General features: G+C 34.3%; 1 protein-coding gene across 1 annotated transcript; it reads left to right on the forward strand.

Moving 5' to 3' along the window:
- Nucleotides 1-3,568: 3,568 nt before the first annotated feature.
- LOC136806688 (calcyphosin-2-like) lies at nucleotides 3,569-18,931 on the forward strand. Its single transcript, XM_067063277.1, has 15 exons — nucleotides 3,569-3,811; nucleotides 4,005-4,085; nucleotides 4,416-4,468; nucleotides 4,663-4,711; nucleotides 5,214-5,278; nucleotides 5,655-5,715; nucleotides 6,246-6,365; nucleotides 11,243-11,320; nucleotides 11,523-11,692; nucleotides 13,528-13,689; nucleotides 14,305-14,630; nucleotides 16,229-16,383; nucleotides 17,436-17,652; nucleotides 18,190-18,272; nucleotides 18,635-18,931. Exons 1-15 carry the CDS (start codon nucleotides 3,632-3,634, stop codon nucleotides 18,722-18,724), a joined length of 1,890 nt encoding a protein of 629 aa, XP_066919378.1. The 5' UTR covers nucleotides 3,569-3,631; the 3' UTR covers nucleotides 18,725-18,931.
- Nucleotides 18,932-19,415: the final 484 nt, after the last annotated feature.

Consider the following 19,415-nt stretch of genomic DNA (forward strand, 5'->3'; position numbering starts at 1 on the left):
ATTAACTAAAGCAAACCGGATAGCCGCCGCGCAGGCTTATACCTTTGTCCCGGCCCGCGCACCGCGCCCCCGGATGATACAACCACGGGGGACCTTTGTCTATTCCGCTGTTTTTCTATACGGAAAAAATAAATCATGGTCGAAACCGGGAAGGAAAATTTTGGTGTTTACAAAAGATGGTGGCCATAGTAGTGGTAGCAATTTCGGTGTAATCTGAACTGAAAGCAGCAAAGCAAAACAAAGTTAATTTTCTGAATATCTGTATTTTTTGGATATTAATTTTTACCAGGTAAGTTTTCTTCACTAGACTGAATATAGTTATGCACATTAAGCTACTAATCTATGTTGTTTAGGTAGGTAGACCATATTTTAGAAAGGCAAGAAGGCAGCAGCGTCCTGGCACTTTTTTCCAGTGTTAGCCCAGTCAGTGTTTTTCCACTAATAAGTGACTCAACAACAACATACAACCATTCAAACAAGAATTGTCTCAGCCTTCTGATTTTCCAACCAGAGTGTGTCAGTCTAAACTTAAACTCCTATATAAGGATTAGAAACTGACATTAGATAGAGGGTGGTGGTCAGAGGAAATTTCAAACTTATTTGCAGAATACCAAACCAAGTTTAATGGAAAGCCATAACCATCAGAAGAAAAATGAGGGGTCATTTACCTTCCAATTCTTTAAAGTTCCAAAGATATTCCATTTTGAAGTTCAATTTTTCAAGCATTTTTGTGCACGCATCGCCAGCCATTTTGTACCATCATTACGGCACCAAAAGCGAAAGTGTTTTATGAAAAATTCCGCGCGGGAGGTTTGGTGCAAGTTTTATTTTCCGTAGATGCAGTCAGGACCTCATTTCACTTTATCGATATTACGCAAACACAGGAAACAGTTTGATCCTTACCTACTTTTTTCACATTTGGAAAGAAAAAACATTGTTCTTTCTAAAAATTTCACATTTGAGAAAATAATTTGACTTCCTGAAAAATATACGTTGCTCCAACCAACGAACGTGGTAATAATTCTCAAAAGCTAAACTATTGCCGGGAACAATGCAAAAAATTCCAGGTCGATAGCTGTTTCGGGTGGCTAGCGCTTTGGATTTTAGAACCTCCGGATAAAAAATTTTGCCGTGCCGCAAACAAGAAGTTTGAAAAAACTCACCAGCGAGTACTCATTTTCAAATTTTGAAGGAACATGAAGACATTATGTGCTGATTTTTTCTGCAAAAGAAAGCTGGATAAATTCTCTACACTTTGGAAAAATACTTATGTTAAAAGAGGTTTCCTTCCTTGAGAAATGTAAGCTTGAATATTTTTTTTTGAAAATCTATGTTTTGTTACTGCCGCACGCGTAAGGCCCGACCTTTCTTGTAAGTTCACACTTTCCACGGCCATGCTGTGGGTCGTACTTTCCCTCACCACTCTCAAAGCGTGGTTAGCTCAAGCGGTTAGACGTTGGAAAATTTGTCACCCGGCGGGATCGAACTCGGGAACCCATGCTTGTGAGATAGACGCTCTAACTGCTTGAGCTAACCACGCTTGGAGACTTTGAGGGAAAGCGCGAGCTTACGAGAAAGAAAAAGGAAAGAAAGAAACGAGAAGAAAATTAGTTCCCGCTTTGATGTTATTATCGAAACAAAAGGATCAGTCACGCCGGCATTCCTTTCCACACGTCAGCAATCTAGTTTTTATAAATATAAAAACTAGATTGTAAGGTTGATTCTAAAAAAGAATAGCCTTTTTTTTAGACCACTACATTAATAGTAATAAAATTATTGATAGAACTCTTTATTGAAACATAAGCAGCCTATCGATGAAGAATATACAAATTATTGATAAAACCTATCAAGCTATCGATTTTTTAATGTATCTAGTTTTCATATGACTAGATCGTAGATGCTCTTTAAGAGCTTTAGAGACGTAGACAACTATTTTTGCTGTTCACTGCTAGGGTACACCATTTTAAAACAGCATTTTTCGCAGTCCTACTATCAACTGCTCATCTGCCATCAACTAACTTGGGACTATCTGACACAACATGGGACGGTAATTCGAACACCATTTCACCGAACCTCCAAAGTCATTTGAATTGACTTAATGAACGGCGTATTAAAAAATACATGACATCAAACAAATTTGTTGTCAAAGAGATTTAATTAACAGTAAGTGAAAATACAGACCAGATATCAACCAGTCCCATGTTTCGACCAATCGTCCCAAGTTAGAGCAGTTGACGGTAGCTACCAAACTGAGAAAATTTTCGTGGCTTTAAGCCAAACCCTTCAAGGTCATTTTGACAAAATCATTGGTTTAAAGATGTAATTTATATAGCAAATTTTTGCTTGGGATAGAAGTTTAAAGGTACGTGCACACAATGTAGCAAAACTGCTTCGCTCATAAATTTGCTTCGCAATTAACCCCAGTGTGCGTTGGTTTGAATGTCAGTTAGTCACACGTACTAGCGTCTGCCTGCCGCTGCAAAAGGGTGATTTGCGCAAAATTGTTCTAAAATGAAAAATGGCACGGTTTTCCAATCAATGTAAATTTTAAACATTTAATGCGCATTTCCTGACAAATTTACATACCTTTCATACATGCATTTTTCTGTTAGCCTGCTATTTAGAATTAATTCAGAAGTACAAAATTTTATCTCATATTTTCAGTTAGTGAAGGCCTATGCACCTTTGTCGCAGCAGTCCAATTTTTTGTCTCGTACGTGTCAACTCCACTTTTAACAAGTGTCTCTGAATCACAGGCCTATTGTATTATGAACTTTCTTTTCATCTTGACTTTTAACAATTGCTTTGTTTTATCAGCTCACTTTCTCTGTAATACTTAGCTTTATTGACTCGTTTTTACCTCAACTTAAACGAGTGTATCTACTTCTCGGTTTTTTAATTGTTCATTTTGAAACTTTGACAAGATCATTAAGGCTCAGAAAGATTTTGAAAGGAGATCAATTTGCGTTAACTAATCAAATCGAATAGAAACACAAAGTTAAGTTTATCCAAAATTTTGACTAATATAATCGATCAGCCTTTTATGTTTTTTAACAATAAAACTTTCTAAATTTTATTGATGTACTTAATAGTAATAAAATTATTGATAGAACTCTTTATTGAAACAAAACAGCCTAAGAATATACAAATTATTGATAAAACCTATCAAGCTATCGACATTTTAATAATGTATCTGGTTTTCATATAACTAGATGCTCTAAGAGCTTTAGAGTTAGACAATAACTATCGCATCAAATTCGTACTTATCGTCTAAAAACTAAAGATAAGAAAAGGTCTAACTTAGAATCACTGATTGAAAAAATAAAGATGGTGCTAATAGGGCTACATTTACATGGACGCCCATTCTGCAAGGTACTGAAAAAGACTTCACCAAGTCGAGCGCCTTGATTGTTTATTTCATCACATCTATAGATCTTTATCATATGAAGTTGTTCTTTCGAATTGGTTTGTAATGCCTCGAAATTTAGGAAATTTTTGAAGGTTTCTCTTCATGCAAGAAGCTACTATGACTAATTGATTTGTAAAAGAAGTTCCTATTTTTTTAGATACAATATTAATCAACTTGGCTTTAAAACAGATTTCCAACTTATAAGTTTATTGATTGAAAAAGATGTCGTATCCAATCAGTCTCTCTGTAACTGGTAAACCATCACCTAGGACAAATCATCCAGCCAGCGCTGGCCATAGCAGAACACCAATGACAGCAAATCGATCACGCAATCAAAAATCAAATATTTTTTGTTTGGGAAGCGAAAATCTTGATCAAGAAGAAAAGGCAAAAGCTAAACATGTAAGTGTTGGTCTTTCAGTTTGATCTGATCCAGATGATTTTTTAATAATGTTTTTTTTAAAGGCTGTTTTGTTCTACTTTTTTCAAAATTAATAGTACCCATAGAACCATAAAATTTACTTTTAGGTTCGTTCTGAATTTGCGATTTGTACAAATTTTTTCTATTACAAACTTTTTACAATTTGATTTTTAGCGCTCATCTGGAGTGGTTACCAAATCAGAATTAGAAGCTATCAAAAATCTGACTTCCCGTGCAAATAGGCCAACCAGAGAGGTAACAACTGTTGCTTAGTCACTTCAGTACTAAGACTCATGGCTCATAAGCTATTCTGAAGCATTATGTTAAGGTTGTGCTGAAGTGTTTGTGTCTGTCAAAGAGAAACAATTATTTTCATACTCTCTATCAGCGAAGCTAGCTCACTCTCTAACCTTTATAAGCTGTGAACATTTTCAGACAATACCAAACTTCATGTGGAAAGTCTGAATGCACTGTGCTATTCTTATTCACCTTTTTGACATAACAAAAAACTTTGAGACAAGGCGAAAAATATTTTGATTGCAGACTTTTGCCCATGTTTTTGGTAATGTTTGTTTGTTTTTATAGGACCAGAGAGCTGTAGAAGCAAACAGATCCCCAAGTAAACCACCACCAAAAGGGTACATTTCATTACCCCAATAATTGCAGAAATTGCTTAATTCTAATTGTCATTTCTCAAAATATACTTGTATGTGTGGACAGAGTTTCAAAGTTTTTCTTTTTTCTTGTTGAAAATTTATGAAGGGGAAAGAGGTTCATGCTTACATTTAGGCTGAAATCTCACAGTGCTCTGTTCTTTTTTGTTTTTTTTTAGTGTTCCGAAATTGTCTTTGGATGATGTGGTCGGAGCTGATGAAGACAATGTATGAATTTTTCTGAATCATTTATTTGTCTAATAGTTTATTGAAAGGATAAGTGCTGGATGGCTCAGTCGCTAGGGTTGCCAATTTGATCTTTCTATGGTCGCTGCCAAGTCAGGGAATGATTTTTAAGTTGGATATTCTTATCTCGGTCATGGTTTCAGTTTTCCAGATATCCTAATAAGTCAATAAGCTAAGTCTGGTGTTGGCGGGAAAATTTCAGCAAATCAATCTGGTTACCTAGGCTCACTAGGAAGGCCTCGTAGAAGCTTGATAGGGTGTTCTTTATTTGTATGTATGTTTCTAAACTGAATTTAAACTATGTTGCATTTTTTAAACTAAGTTTCTCATTTTTCTTTTCCCCATTTCCACTATCATCACAAAAATGTCGATTTCAAAAAATTCTCCGTAGGGAATTCACAAAAAATCATTTTCTAGATTTTTTAATCTGTAGATTCTTCAACTTTTAAACACTATTTATAACTTTCCGTTTCTTGTGTTATAGTCATATTCAAAGTTACCACCTGGAAATCCTAAAGTCCATTCACCAACTTCTCTGGATAGTTGTAGGTTAGTTATCCATCAATACAAGAATCATCGTACAAAAACTTCCGCAAGCAGAAATTTAGCAATTTTGGCGAATTTTACCCTTTTTCGCGAAAGTAAATGTCTTTGAAAATTCTTGAAAGGGTCATTCGCGAAAGTTTATGCTTCCAAAAAATTCTTGACAAATAGAAAGTCTATAAAACTTCTAAATTAAATTAGATTGTAAAATTTATTGTACCTCTCAGCCTGTTAAAGCTTCATAAGTCAAAAGACACAATTTCCAAACTATTTCAAGAAGTATTTGTCCCTAAGCCATTTTTTGTGTGACGATTTTCATTGAAAAAGATTTTTTCATCAGATTCGCGAAAGTAAATGTTTTGATTTTTGTTTATTTTTGTAGTTGGGGCACACCAATTGGGTACCCGCCGCAACGGAAGCCAATCAAAGGTGGCGGGTGGCAGGTAACTTATGACTTTTTCTAACATATGGTTATCTTGTGGATAGTATGAAGATTTTTCCAAAATATGCTGTCATTCAAACATAAATTACCAACTTGCCAAAATCGCATTGTGTCATAGGATAGGACATGTTTATTTTTTTTGTGGATTTCTGTGACATTTTTTTGCCTTTTTTAATGTCATTTAAACGCTAATTGTTTTGCAGAAGAACCAGTTTACCTTCGTTATCAAAATAAGTTCTCGCTAAAATTATTATTACTAATTTTTGGGATTTTTTATTCTTGCTTAATTAGTTCTCGCAAAGATTTAGTTTAATCATAAGTTTTGTTAGATCTTCGAATTCAAGTGTCTCAGGATTCCTTATTTTATTATAACAGCTTATTACTGAATATTAATCAATCAATTGCTAAGTTTTGTAAAATGAGATTCGAACAGGTTACTAAATTGTATCGAGCAACCAATATCATAGATTAGTGTATCATTGATCGTACTAAAATGTCTTAACATCGTCTTCATCAATGTCTTGTTCGCAGGTTAACCAGTCAAGGAGACCAGTTCGTTCTGCCACCTCTTCTCAACGTAAACGTGATGATGTACCCGACTTGGATTTGAAATTATCACAAACGAACGAAGGGCTGGGTCAATTACGAAAGGTAGGATAAAATGCGTGTGTTATATTTTCGATGCGACAATTTTTCTTATCATGGAGGTATAAAGAAACAGGAGATGTATGCTATTGTAACCAAGCTCGCCCTACGATTAAAAAAGTTACGATGTATGCATGCTCATAAACTCATATATCGTGCATTGTTAATGAGCTCTTTTATCCATAGGTGAAATCTTATTGGCTCATTGAAGCTTTAAAAATTAGTTAAGACGAGATTCATTGTTTCTGAAATCAGTGTAAGAAAATATTTGGACTAAAAAAATCATCATCGGGCGAGCTTAGAATTTCTTTTGATACTTTTTATAGAGGCTCCAGCAAGGTTTCAACTGAAACTCTCGAATTGAAATTTCAAAGGTTTGAGTTTTATGGAGATACAATTTTAATATGCAAGTTATTGCTTTTGTTTTCTACTGGAAAGTAATTTTTTTCAGGATGACCTTTAAAAGTTTTAATTACGAGTTTTGCTTTAAATTCACACACTTGTCACCTCTGGAATCTTGAACTTCACTTCACTTTTGAGTAGTTGTATATAAGACGGTAACATCGAAATTATGACGATATTTTCCTTCAGTCTTAAACCGGCTTAAATGCGGGAGGACATTTTCATTTGGTTTCTTTAATAATAGCACTCTTTCCTTGACCTTTCTTGCGCGGCGTTTTTTTTTTGAAAAAGATGATTTTTTTAAGTATATAAATTTTTATAAAAGAAATCAAAAGACTTTAACGACCAATTACCGACAAATTAAACTCCTGTTTTTCTTTATACCTCCATGTTCTTATGCTGTACCAAAAGGAAAAGCGATATAATCATCCATCTATAGTTTAGATGATATTTTCGTTGTTACTTTTCTTGTTGAGGGAATGGGATGGGTATAATAAACAGTGAGTTTATGTATTTGCACATTTGAGGACTGAAACGATTTGGAACAGCCCACAGTTCTGACCTGCAAAATCGAGGTCGGTGAAAGTGTGTCCTCAGTCAATCAGGATTTAGAATGCGTCTCCGTCGCAGATAAGTAGATACCAGGTGGAGGAGAAAAAATGTTTCGAGTTATTAAAAACATTCAAGTTGTAGAGGTTTTCAAGTTACAGGAAAATCTCCTCACTTCGCCTTACTTGAACCAGGTAAAAACACGGGGTTTTATGTTTTATCACATCAAAAACAATACATTATAGAGGTTTCCCAAAATTCGATTGTTTTACATCAACTTTGTCATAGATGCAAATTGAAATAATACGTGTAGTAAAGAGTTGAAAAAACTCAAAATAGCCTGATATTCCTTCAAGCGACCAAAAAAACGTACAATATTTGGGTTATAGAGGCTCCAGCAAGGTTTCAACTGAAACTCTCGAATTGAAATTTCAAAGGTTTGAGTTTTATGGAGATACAATTTTAATATGCAAGTTATTGCTTTTGTTTTCTACTGGAAAGTAATTTTTTTCAGGATGACCTTTAAAAGTTTTAATTACGAGTTTTGCTTTAAATTCACACACTTGTCACCTCTGGAATCTTGAACTTCACTTCACTTTTGAGTAGTTGTATATAAGACGGTAACATCGAAATTATGACGATATTTTCCTTCAGTCTTAAACCGGCTTAAATGCGGGAGGACATTTTCATTTGGTTTCTTTAATAATAGCACTCTTTCCTTGACCTTTCTTGCGCGGCGTTTTTTTTTTGAAAAAGATGATTTTTTTAAGTATATAAATTTTTATAAAAGAAATCAAAAGACTTTAACGACCAATTACCGACAAATTAAACTCCTGTTTTTCTTTATACCTCCATGTTCTTATGCTGTACCAAAAGGAAAAGCGATATAATCATCCATCTATAGTTTAGATGATATTTTCGTTGTTACTTTTCTTGTTGAGGGAATGGGATGGGTATAATAAACAGTGAGTTTATGTATTTGCACATTTGAGGACTGAAACGATTTGGAACAGCCCACAGTTCTGACCTGCAAAATCGAGGTCGGTGAAAGTGTGTCCTCAGTCAATCAGGATTTAGAATGCGTCTCCGTCGCAGATAAGTAGATACCAGGTGGAGGAGAAAAAATGTTTCGAGTTATTAAAAACATTCAAGTTGTAGAGGTTTTCAAGTTACAGGAAAATCTCCTCACTTCGCCTTACTTGAACCAGGTAAAAACACGGGGTTTTATGTTTTATCACACCAAAAATAATACATTATAGAGGTTTCCTAAAATTTGATTGTTTTACATCAAATTTGTCATAGATGCAAATTGAAATAATAGTTGTTAAAGAGTTGAAAAAACTCAAAATAGCCTGATATTCCTTCAAGGGACCAAAAAAAACGTACAATATTTGTTATAGAGGCTCCAGCAATGTTTCAACTGAAACTCTCGAATTGAAGTTTCAAAGGTTCAAGTTTTGTGGAGACACTATTTTAGTATGCAAGTTATTGCTTTTGTTTTCTACTGGAAAGTAATCTTTTCAGGATGACCTTTAAAAGTTTTAATTATGAGTTTTGTTTTAAATTCACACACTTGTCACCTCTGGAATCTTGAACTTCACTTCACTTTTGAGTAGTTGTATATAAGACGGTAACATCGAAATTATGACGATATTTTCCTTCAGTCTTAAACCGGCTTAAATGTGGGAGGACATTTTCATTTGGTTTCCTTAATAATAGCACTCTTTCCTTGACCTTTCTTGCGCGGCGTTTTTTTTTTGAAAAATATGATTTTTTTTAAATATATATATTTTTCAAAGTACCATAAAAGCTTAGCCTGAGAATTTATGAGCTTTTTTGGTACTTGTGCAAAAGCTTTTATTTTGCCATTAAAAGCACCATGTTTACTTTCAAGACGTCATTTGGGGTTTATAGGTTAAAACTTGGTTAATCGACATCTAAAAATTGTTTGAAAAATATCTTCCTTGTTTAAATTAAAACCTTTGTTGTTGAAAAAAAAAACTTCAAGGGTTTACTCTAGGACGGGAGAGTATGAAATATCGTTTGATATTTCCTTTGATTTCCTTTTTCAAGGCCGGGGAAATTACTAATAAATTTTTACTGATTAAGCATAGTTCAAAAATGATCTTGAAATGTCATTCTGCTAATGTCATTATTTAACTGTATATTAAATGAGAATTCCAGATCATCAGATTCTTGATGGACTAACTCTATTTTCTGTTAACCACATAACATTCAACAAATTTAATTTTAGAAACGAAACATTTTTTTCAACAACTTTAGTACATTAAATTATACCAGGATGGAATGAGATGTCTTTTTAATTTGATTTTAATGTCGTTTTGGTGCTCCTCGCATTTTGTTATTTGTTTTCTTGGAAATTCTTTATGTTTGAGCTCTAAAAGCGGCATCCTTTATGATCAAGTGCATTATTTGAGTAAGAGCTTGCCAACAAGGAGAACTTCAACTTTAATTAATGAACGTTTTTTTTTTTTGTGTTGTTTCGAATCATCTTTACTCATTGTGAAAACACACAACTCTTGATTTATAAAACTTCCTGATTTCAAATCATCAAGCAATAGACAGCTGATACAATTTCTGGACCTCAGTCTTTTTGAGTTCAAAAAACAACATTGGTTTCTTTGGTAGAGAGGAAATGAATCTAGAATCTGATCAACAACGAATGTCTGCAACCATGGATTATAGATGTCCAGTTCCAGAGTCACCAATTACAGAATCGAAATGTTGTGACTTAGAACGAGCACTAACTTTCAAATATGTAACTGATCTAAAATGGAAAAGTGAAACGTTCGAATCAGTAATAATGAGAGAAATTAAAAGTTCCAAGCACTTGCTCAAAGACGGAGAAAATCACCATAACATTGATTTATTCAAACATTTTCCATCAATGGAGGTGCCAATTGGTTTGCCAGAGATCGATCAAGTCAAATATGTATCAATACTTTTGCTTGATTTCTTCGAGTATCTGCACCAATCACAGAATGGATTCGAAACGTTAGATCTAGTCATTCAAACTGCTGGCAATGGAGATAACACTTTACCACCAGACGTTAATTATGTCAAACCAGCATTTGACAAGATTCCTAAAATCATCAAAACTTTTTATGAAAAATCGAAATCCTCGTTGGACGGAATAACTCATACGGAGATTCTTGGTGACGAATTGGATTGCGAGAATCAAATCACACACGATCTGGAGTTGCATGCTTTGAAGCGACAATTATTGATGATTATCGGACAATTAAGATTAGCTGCGACCTCTCTACACACGATATTTTTGTAAACTTTTTCCAAAGTAATATTTGAATCAAAAGAAACTTTCTAGCTTATACTTAATTTTAAATATTAACTTACAGATAAAGATTTTATCGTATTTTAAATTTTTCTAGAACCTTATGTACAACCAAGGTCGAAATATATTGATAATTCCGGTAATTTTAACGCTTTTAAAGATTTAAAGTTCCGGCGAGAAAGTCGATTTTGGGCTATCTCTTTAATTTAATCGAATATTTCAATTTGGGATGGGTTGGCAGACTTCCAGGCTATATTCTGAAAAGTCGTATCCTATTGTCAAATTTTTGACGCTGCCTTCCTTTATTTTCTTCTGCACGTAGAAATAGAAAATATTTTGAGTATACATTTTTCCTATTATATACTCTTTCAGTTTCTTTGGTTAAACTTGTAAAAACTTCATTGTCAGCATATTAAATGGTGTTATTCCCACCAAATATCTTGAGCTGTCTAGACACTTTTCTAAAGTTTCCAAATTCAGCGTAGAGCTAGAATCTATGAATGTATGAATCGGACTATTAAGAAACAAAATTACCTTTGCTCTTGTTTGGATACAGTCTGGTTCATTTGTTTCACTATGTATATAATTACTTACCACCAAATCCCTTATGAATACATAGGTAGCACAAGAAGTGAGAGAAGACTTGAACATTGAATACATGGGCGCATCTCACATCGCTGACAACGAAAAATCGAAGGTACTCAAAAATATGTTTTATCTAAAAATTCAAGGAGTTGTCGGCTTGGTCGATTTACTTATATTATATTATTGTACATTAGAATCTCACATTAAACTCTTTACTTGTTTTTTTTTCTCCATGTCGTTGAGGTGTGATTGGCTAGGTATTGGTGACTTACAACTTATCAGTGTGTTTTCCTTAAAATTATCCTTCCCAATAGAAAGGTCGAAGTAAGAAGCAAGAATTCATTGAAGATGCCATCCTGCAGGATCAAGTATCAAGGATGAAACTGTCAGAAGAAAAAGAAGCTAACCAAAGAGCGTACGGTGGTGGTCCAACACAACCTTTCGATTCACGAATGAAACGTGTCGATCAATTATTCAACACTAAGTAAGCTCAGTACCTTATTGGAACTAATTTCCGCGGTTTTAATTTTAGCGTTTTTCGCGGTTTTTCGTCAAAATCGCGAAAATTTGATCCCGCGAAAAATTTTGAGAGTTGAAAACCGCGAAAATTAATTCCCGCGAAATACAATTTTTTCCAATTTTATCGAAAAATTTGAAAAATCCCTAGGAAAATGAAAGAAATTTGTCCAAAAAAGGGCAAAACCACGAAAATTAAAACCCGCGAAAATTCCAGAATGGAAAAAACCGCGAAAATTAAAACCTGCGAAATGCAATTTTTCGGATATTTTTTTTCGACCGCGAAAATTAGTTCCCGCGAAAATTAGTTCCAATAAGGTATTCATATGTTTCAAAATTGTTTGAAAGAAAATGATCAGATGCCACTCTTTCTACTTATCTGATAAGTTGCCTGATAACCGTGCTCTATTTTAATTAGTTTAACTTTGTTTTTGATCGAGAGCCTTTACAATTGCCAAGAATGTTTCAAAACCTCTTGTATCCTACCGCAGATATTTAAATAAGGCGTGATACTGTATGAGTGAAAAGCAGTAGGACTAAAGTCTATTCACGATAAGTGTGCACTCTTTTTTCATTTACCGATAACTTTTGAAGGAATTCTTCAATCTTTATAAATTTGGTATCATTGGAAAGATATTAGTTAGTGGAACAATTTAAAATAAAAAAATCTTCAAAAAAATTCTAAAAATGAAGATGAAAATGAAGAAGAAAAAAATGAAGATCTTGTAGAAAAGTGCTATAACTACCATTTTCCGTGAAGTGAATCCTTGATCATCGAACGTTATTACTGTGAAAAAATTTCTCAAAAATAATCATTCAGTCAAAAGATATCAAACAAAGTTATAAGCTGATTGACGTCTAAAAACGCTGTTTTCTGCAGTTTTTTGCTGTTTTTTGGGTTCAATCACTTATTAACTTTGTATCATAACTTTATATTGAATAGATATCTTAATGAAATTTCTTCACAGTGATGATCTTCTAAGATCAAAGAATCTCTCCAGTGAAAATGAAAGTTATAGCAGTATTCTACAAGATCTTCATTTTTTTCTTCTTCATTTTCATCTTCATTTTTAGAATTTTTTTGAAGATTTTTTTATTTTAAATTGTTCCACTAACTAATATCTTTCCAATGATACCAAATTTATAAAGATTGAAGAATTCCTTCAAAAGTTATAGGTAAAAGAAAAAAGAGTGCACACTTATCGTGAATAGACTTTAAATAAGACTTTCATTCATTGTTTCATCATAAATGAAAATTAAATGCAGGTAAATCCCTCAGTTCGTTTTGAATTCAATTTGAGTTATCGCCTTATCGAAGTCCAACAGATTTGTTAATAAAAAAAAAAATCAACTAACTTGATGCAACATATGCATAATATTCGCCAATGCACCTTTAAAGACTTTAAACCGACATCCTAACAAATGGTTGGGTTTGAGATTACATGTCGATGAACAGACTTTAGAAATTTGATGTCGTTCGGCTCTGTAAATCCGGATCCAATCTCCTTTCTGTCGCTCTTAATGTAAGGGTTGACAGATGTACATAGGAAGATGTGAAGAACAAAGAAAATTAAATGAAAGGCATTGGTAAAGTAACGAAGCTGCATAAGACTGCTATTGGTGGGAAAATGTACTAAATTCTAATTGTGCGAAGCTCAACACTTAGTGTTTTGAGCAGTCTATGCTCGCTTACCCGGGCCGCACTGATGAGCCCTGGGAAACACATGTCTGCGAATAGATATTAATAGAAACCAAAAAAATATATTGGACAAAACAAAGGATTTGTTTTTTTTGTTCTTTTAGATCGATGGTCACAGGAACTCATGAGGATTTATCGAATCGTTTTCGTTTCTCGGCTCGTATTTTGTCGTTAAACGGTCGTGACGCGTTACGAGAATTGAACGGGTTTTTCTTTATTGTTGACAATACTTTGACTTTATACGAATTCCGACAGTTTGGTTCAAGGTATTTATTTTAATTCGTCAGTGATATTTAATATAGTGGTATTTTGATTAGAAGGTATAGGGAAGTTTCAGGCTTTTCCCTTACCTTACATAATTAAAAAGCTCCAATTTTTCTGCCTTTAGACCTAAAACCGTGTAGTTGAATTTCTAACAACAATAATTCCCGTTCCTATACCTGGAAAGAAGAACTTTCAATAAAATGTATATGGTGTCATGTTTAAGACTTTCCGTCAAGAAACACCAAAGTCAGTTACAACAATTCAAAAATTTATTTTAAACGTCCTTGCCAAGATAGCATTTTCTACTATTAGGGTTCACAAGTTTTAGAGCGGGAAGGATTCATATAATTCAGCAATAAAGGTCGAAAAGATTTTTTTAACTAGTCCATGTATACCGTCGTTTGGCATAAGATTCCATTTATCGGACTTAGATTCCACTATTAATTTTCAAGCAGGGTAGTTGAAAAACGAGTTTTTTTTAAGTAAACACAAGATTTTCCGAACCCTTTTCCATCTCATGGTCATTTCCCGACCCGGGAAAAATAGCGGAAATTTTCGGAATCTTTATCCGGGAAGCGATATCTTATGCTAAACGGCGGTACATCTCATGTTTAAAGGGCTAATGCGACCCCATTTATTCAACGTGGACAATATTCTCATATCTCCGGATTCCGTAAAAATCGTCAATATCATTTAATGGACATTGGTACGGGTAAAAACTTGACATTTGACACGAAGAACCAGCCATCACTATCTGACGGATTGAAAGCGAAAAGTACGATCACGATACGTATCACAGACACAGACGACGAGGAGACACGTAAAAAATTACTTTATCACGGTTGTAAAACATCAAAAGAGAAAGAAATGGTGAAACGATTTGTCGATGATTACATGAGAGCGGAGACAAATGATTCGATCGTTGCGTTGAAGCAATTACAAGGTATCCATTCTTATTTTCTTCTACCTGTAACCATTTTTCATTTACAAATGTTCCCGATGTTTGTTCACTGCCGTGGAATATCACACCAACAGCTATTGTACCGAACATGGTATTATTACACGTTGCGATTCAATATGCCGTTCTTATTTCTTTTACCTGTGACCATTTTTCCCGATGTTTATTCACAGCCGTGGAATATCACAGCAGTAGCTATTGCAAGGAACAGGGTATTACACGTTGCGATTCATTGTGTTATAGATGGGGGTAACCCTTAGAAACGGTGACATCTTTTTCTCTAAAATTTTGTTCAGAGGGACCCTGCGAATAAGGCATGGCAAAAGTTTTCATGGCCAAACGACTGACGTTCCAGGCAAAACACTAACCTCAAAGAAGGCAAAAAAATGATATTTTTCAAAGCCTAATCCAAAAATAATTGATACCATATATTCATAGGATGAAATTTTGAGCAAAAAAGTACACTACGACATTTTCCTTACTGAAACACACAAAGAAATACAGTGAAGTAGCTCTGTAAGGATTGATTCGTGTTCGTGGGTTTCATCTCAACAAAGAACTAAGTAACCACCTGCAGTTGTAACGAAAGATGCCAAGGATAGATCCTAAGGGTTAGCTTTTCAAATCACATGTTAGTAAATCTTTCAAAATGAGGCATTCGCTGAATTCAAAATAACTTATGAAAAGGTCTACACGTCTCTTTTTATAAGAACATCCAAACTTTTTGAAGCCTTCGGATGTTCATAAATTTTTGAGTTTTAAACCTAAAAATGTTCTTAAGATGTTCTTAATTTCACTATTTTGTGAGTATTTTGTGCATTTTCCTAAGAAATTTGGTGTTTTGGAGCTAATGAAATATGTTCTTCACTTGTTCTTAAAATTTTGGCCATTGAAACCTTATGTTCTTATGTAGTTTGTTCTTATAAAGAAAACGTGTAATAATTTCTTCACGTAATTAACTAAAAGGGAAATGCACCTTATTGAAAAGTCTCAGTAGTCTCAGTGATATCATGTTAAGGAACAAATATTCAGAGATCGCGTTATTTATTGCAGTTTCCCTGCAGATACCAAGTTTATTCATCGGATGATGCTTTTATCGTGAAAATTATTGACGAATATCGACAAGGTTTGCCTGGCCGACTCCGCTCTAGGGTTCATATTTGCTTGCTATTTACTATAGTGCTTACTCTGATGGGACTAATTTTCCAAAATTCCAATTTATGAGGCCCCCAGTCACCTTTCAAATCACGCAAAAAAAAATTTCCAAATCACGTTATCACGAGTTAAAATTCTGTTCTATCACGATCACATTGATCACGATGGTTCCTCCGATCATGCAATCACGCACTTCAAAATCTTATATCACGAAAATCACGAAATCACGAAAACGCCAATCACGCCATCACTGGGAGCCTCATTAATTAAGAGCTTTAAGAGACTGGTTTGTATTTTGATGTTTTGTAACTCTGGGACTGGTAGAATGTTTATTAAAAACTGTACAATACCACTTTTCTTCGAACTCCACATGAAGATTAATTTTACTTTAACAATATTCTTGATTTCGAATTTCAACTCGTTTCTAGCCAAAATGCGCCATTCTCTTAAAACACGTGGAACGAAGATGATGACGTCATTATTTTACCATTTCAAGATGGTAGACAAATCAGGAGATGGTTTGTTGAGTAAAGAAGAAATCAAAACGACATTTCAGAAATTTCGCGTCCAAGTACAAGAGCACGTAAGACATCTTTACTCGACGTATTAAATATGGCTTCTTTAAATTTCTTATGTCAAACACATAAGAATGATAATCTGTCTGTTGGTATAATGAATTTTTCCTCCTCGACCTCTTCCAATTGAGCCACAAGTACAGAAATGTGGTTGTTTGACTTATCTGGCACTCGATGTAGGATTTTCTCTACGTTCGTACTGCTCTAATAGTCGGAATCTGGAATGCGGTACTTCGCCAGACCTCGTCACCGGTTTGTATCCGGGGATTTGCGGGTCCAACTGAAATCTTTTTAACTTTACGCGCAAGGGTACCTTATCGGTCAAAACTTAGTCGGCCCTAAGTGAATAAATTTTGGCTTGGTGACTAAAATTAGGGCCGACTAAAAATTTGGGTAGACTAAAAAAATTTGGGCCAAATTAACTGTAAATAGAACCGCTTAGGCGGCTCTTAGTGACTAAATTTTAACGAGGTGACTAAAATTAGGGCCGACTAATAATTAAGGCCGACTAAGTTTTGGCCGATAAGGTACCCTTGCGCGTAAAGTTGAAAAGATTTCAGTTGGACCCGCAAATCCCTCGATTGGGGGTGCGGCACATTAAAGGATGATGAATCGCCAATCCGCCATCACAATATTACTAAGATCGTCCCTTTGACTATACCACTGCATAGAGAAGGATAAAATAAACTTTTCATTATTTTTAACTGCTTATACATGTTTTTTTTTTATAAGCAAGTGTATGCCCCTTGGTCAGGCTCGTGTATGCTTAAGTTCTCAAAGCATCCAGGCATAGTTTATGCTTATTATATGCTTAAGAATTATGCTTATGATTCACCCCGAGCCAAGTTTTTTAATGAAATTTCAGAAATTTTGTAAAAAATTTGTTCAGATTTTGGGAGCAGTGGAATGTAGCTATTAATATTAACCCTAAATTTCTACGAAACTACAGAATGACCCGTTGAAATGAGAAAAAAAAAAGATCAAAATAAGTTATTCCAATTCTTCCGTCAAAAAAGAGGCAATGAACTTTAACGTTGATGTTTTCAATTTCTTTTTTTAGGAATTCAACTTGATATGGAAGCTTATCGATGAGAATAATGATGAATTTTTAGATTACGGTGAATTCACACGTGGCTTCTTCGGTGAGATGACCGAGCATCGCAAAAAATGGGTTCGCAAAGCATTCACTAGGCTGGATACATCTTCAAGTGGTGTAGGAGAGGCTACCAATTTTTACAAATTCTTCTGTCCATCCAAACACCCGTCTGTCATCAAAGGTATCTTACATACAAAGAATTTATTTAATTCCAAGATATGGGGAATTCGGACTGTTTTTTCACTGGGACTTCCAAAATGAAGAAATAGCATACTTATTTTGACTCTTTGTTTTTATATTGCACTAATCTTCACTTTTTCATACACTTTTATTTAACATAATCATACCGAGTTGCTTTATCCTAACCTGATAACAGATCGTCGCGCACGATAAACCTCTGAAGGCGCTTGAAAATCATCCATAAGGAAAATACTCATAACAGGAATCTTGTTACGTGCTGCGATGGTAAAAATTGAACTTTTTTCTGATACAGCGCCCTTTTTTTAAACACAATCACGCAACTTTGTTGATATTCCCATTCCTTTGAAACGGTCCTTACAAATTCGAGATACCATGTTCGTCAGATTGTTTATTTTCACACATCGCTTTAGAGCTTCTGCGTGGTGTGCAGAAAACAATAATGATCTGATTTCAGGTAACTTTAACCTATCCCCAATAGATGTGGTGTTCTTCAACTCATCTCCATGTATTTCTTTAGGTGAATTGAGTGAAGAAAACTTAATGAACAATATGGAAGAAATATTTCAAATCACCAGGCGTAAACGGGATATACACTACTCGGTAAATTAACTATTTCAATAAAATTTCAAACCACAAGAAATAACTTAGCTTAGATCGGTAGAAAATAAGCCTTCACATAGTTCACGATTCGTATGTTGGGCCTGTTTTGGGTCTGACAAATATAGAATTTTACCATAAGATTGGCGATGGATATGTGTTAGATTTTACTTCAATTTGAATATTCAGCTTTAAAATTTTTGCCTTTAGCTTCAAAATTTTACGAATTTATCCGACGAGGATGAAATTTATAGAATATGTATTTTTTAGGGTTGTTTACGATTTCCAAAGGGTTCTATGAAATTTATATTATAATTATGGTATATAATTTGATAGTGAAAAACATTCTTTCTCTTTATTTTTAGATATTCGAAGCATTTTATGAAGGGGTCAGCTTAAGCGTTACGTCTGACGAGGGATTTACGTCACTGATTCGAAGCACGTGGTCCATGTGAACACCTCAGCAACTTATTGTTGAAGGGGTGAAAATGTGGAAAAATTGAAAGTAAACTCGTTTTCTAGCATAGCATAGTATTTATGTGATGAAACTTGGGCGAGACCAATTTAATTTGTTGTTCTACGTGCCCGACCGACCCTATTTTTGCTAAAATCAAAAAAATAATAATATCGAATTTCCACTATAATATATTTTATACACTAGTTATTTGTAAGAATTAAACTTGAATAAAGCTGAAAATTAATTCAAGAAATTGAATAATCATAAAAAGCATTCCATACACTAAAATTTTATTATGATCTTCATCGAAGATAAAAAACAAAGTGAATTTTTGATCCAGATACATTTTGGAAAATTTTCTCGGTACCTTACCAACCCTGATAAATGAAAAATTTATTCTTATTTTGCCGACCGACCGACCCATATTTTTGTAACGATCTGTCCGTAGAACAACAAATTAAATTGGTCTCGCCTTACAAACTACTTCCGAGCAAAATATAACTCTCTTTAGCTCTCCCATTTTACACACCTCTCCCATCGTCCTTGATCTAAGTCAGCTCGCTAATTTGGTAGAACATTTCACAGTTAACATAGATATAAATATTGATATTCCACTCCTTGATATCTTTTTTTACGAGCTCAAAATTTCCATCTTTACGGAATTCCATCAAGTTACATTACAACAGTTT

Source organism: Clytia hemisphaerica, unplaced genomic scaffold (genome assembly GCF_902728285.1).
Source record: "Clytia hemisphaerica strain Z4C2 unplaced genomic scaffold, Clytia hemisphaerica genome assembly, whole genome shotgun sequence".
NCBI lineage: Eukaryota > Metazoa > Cnidaria > Hydrozoa > Leptothecata > Clytiidae > Clytia > Clytia hemisphaerica.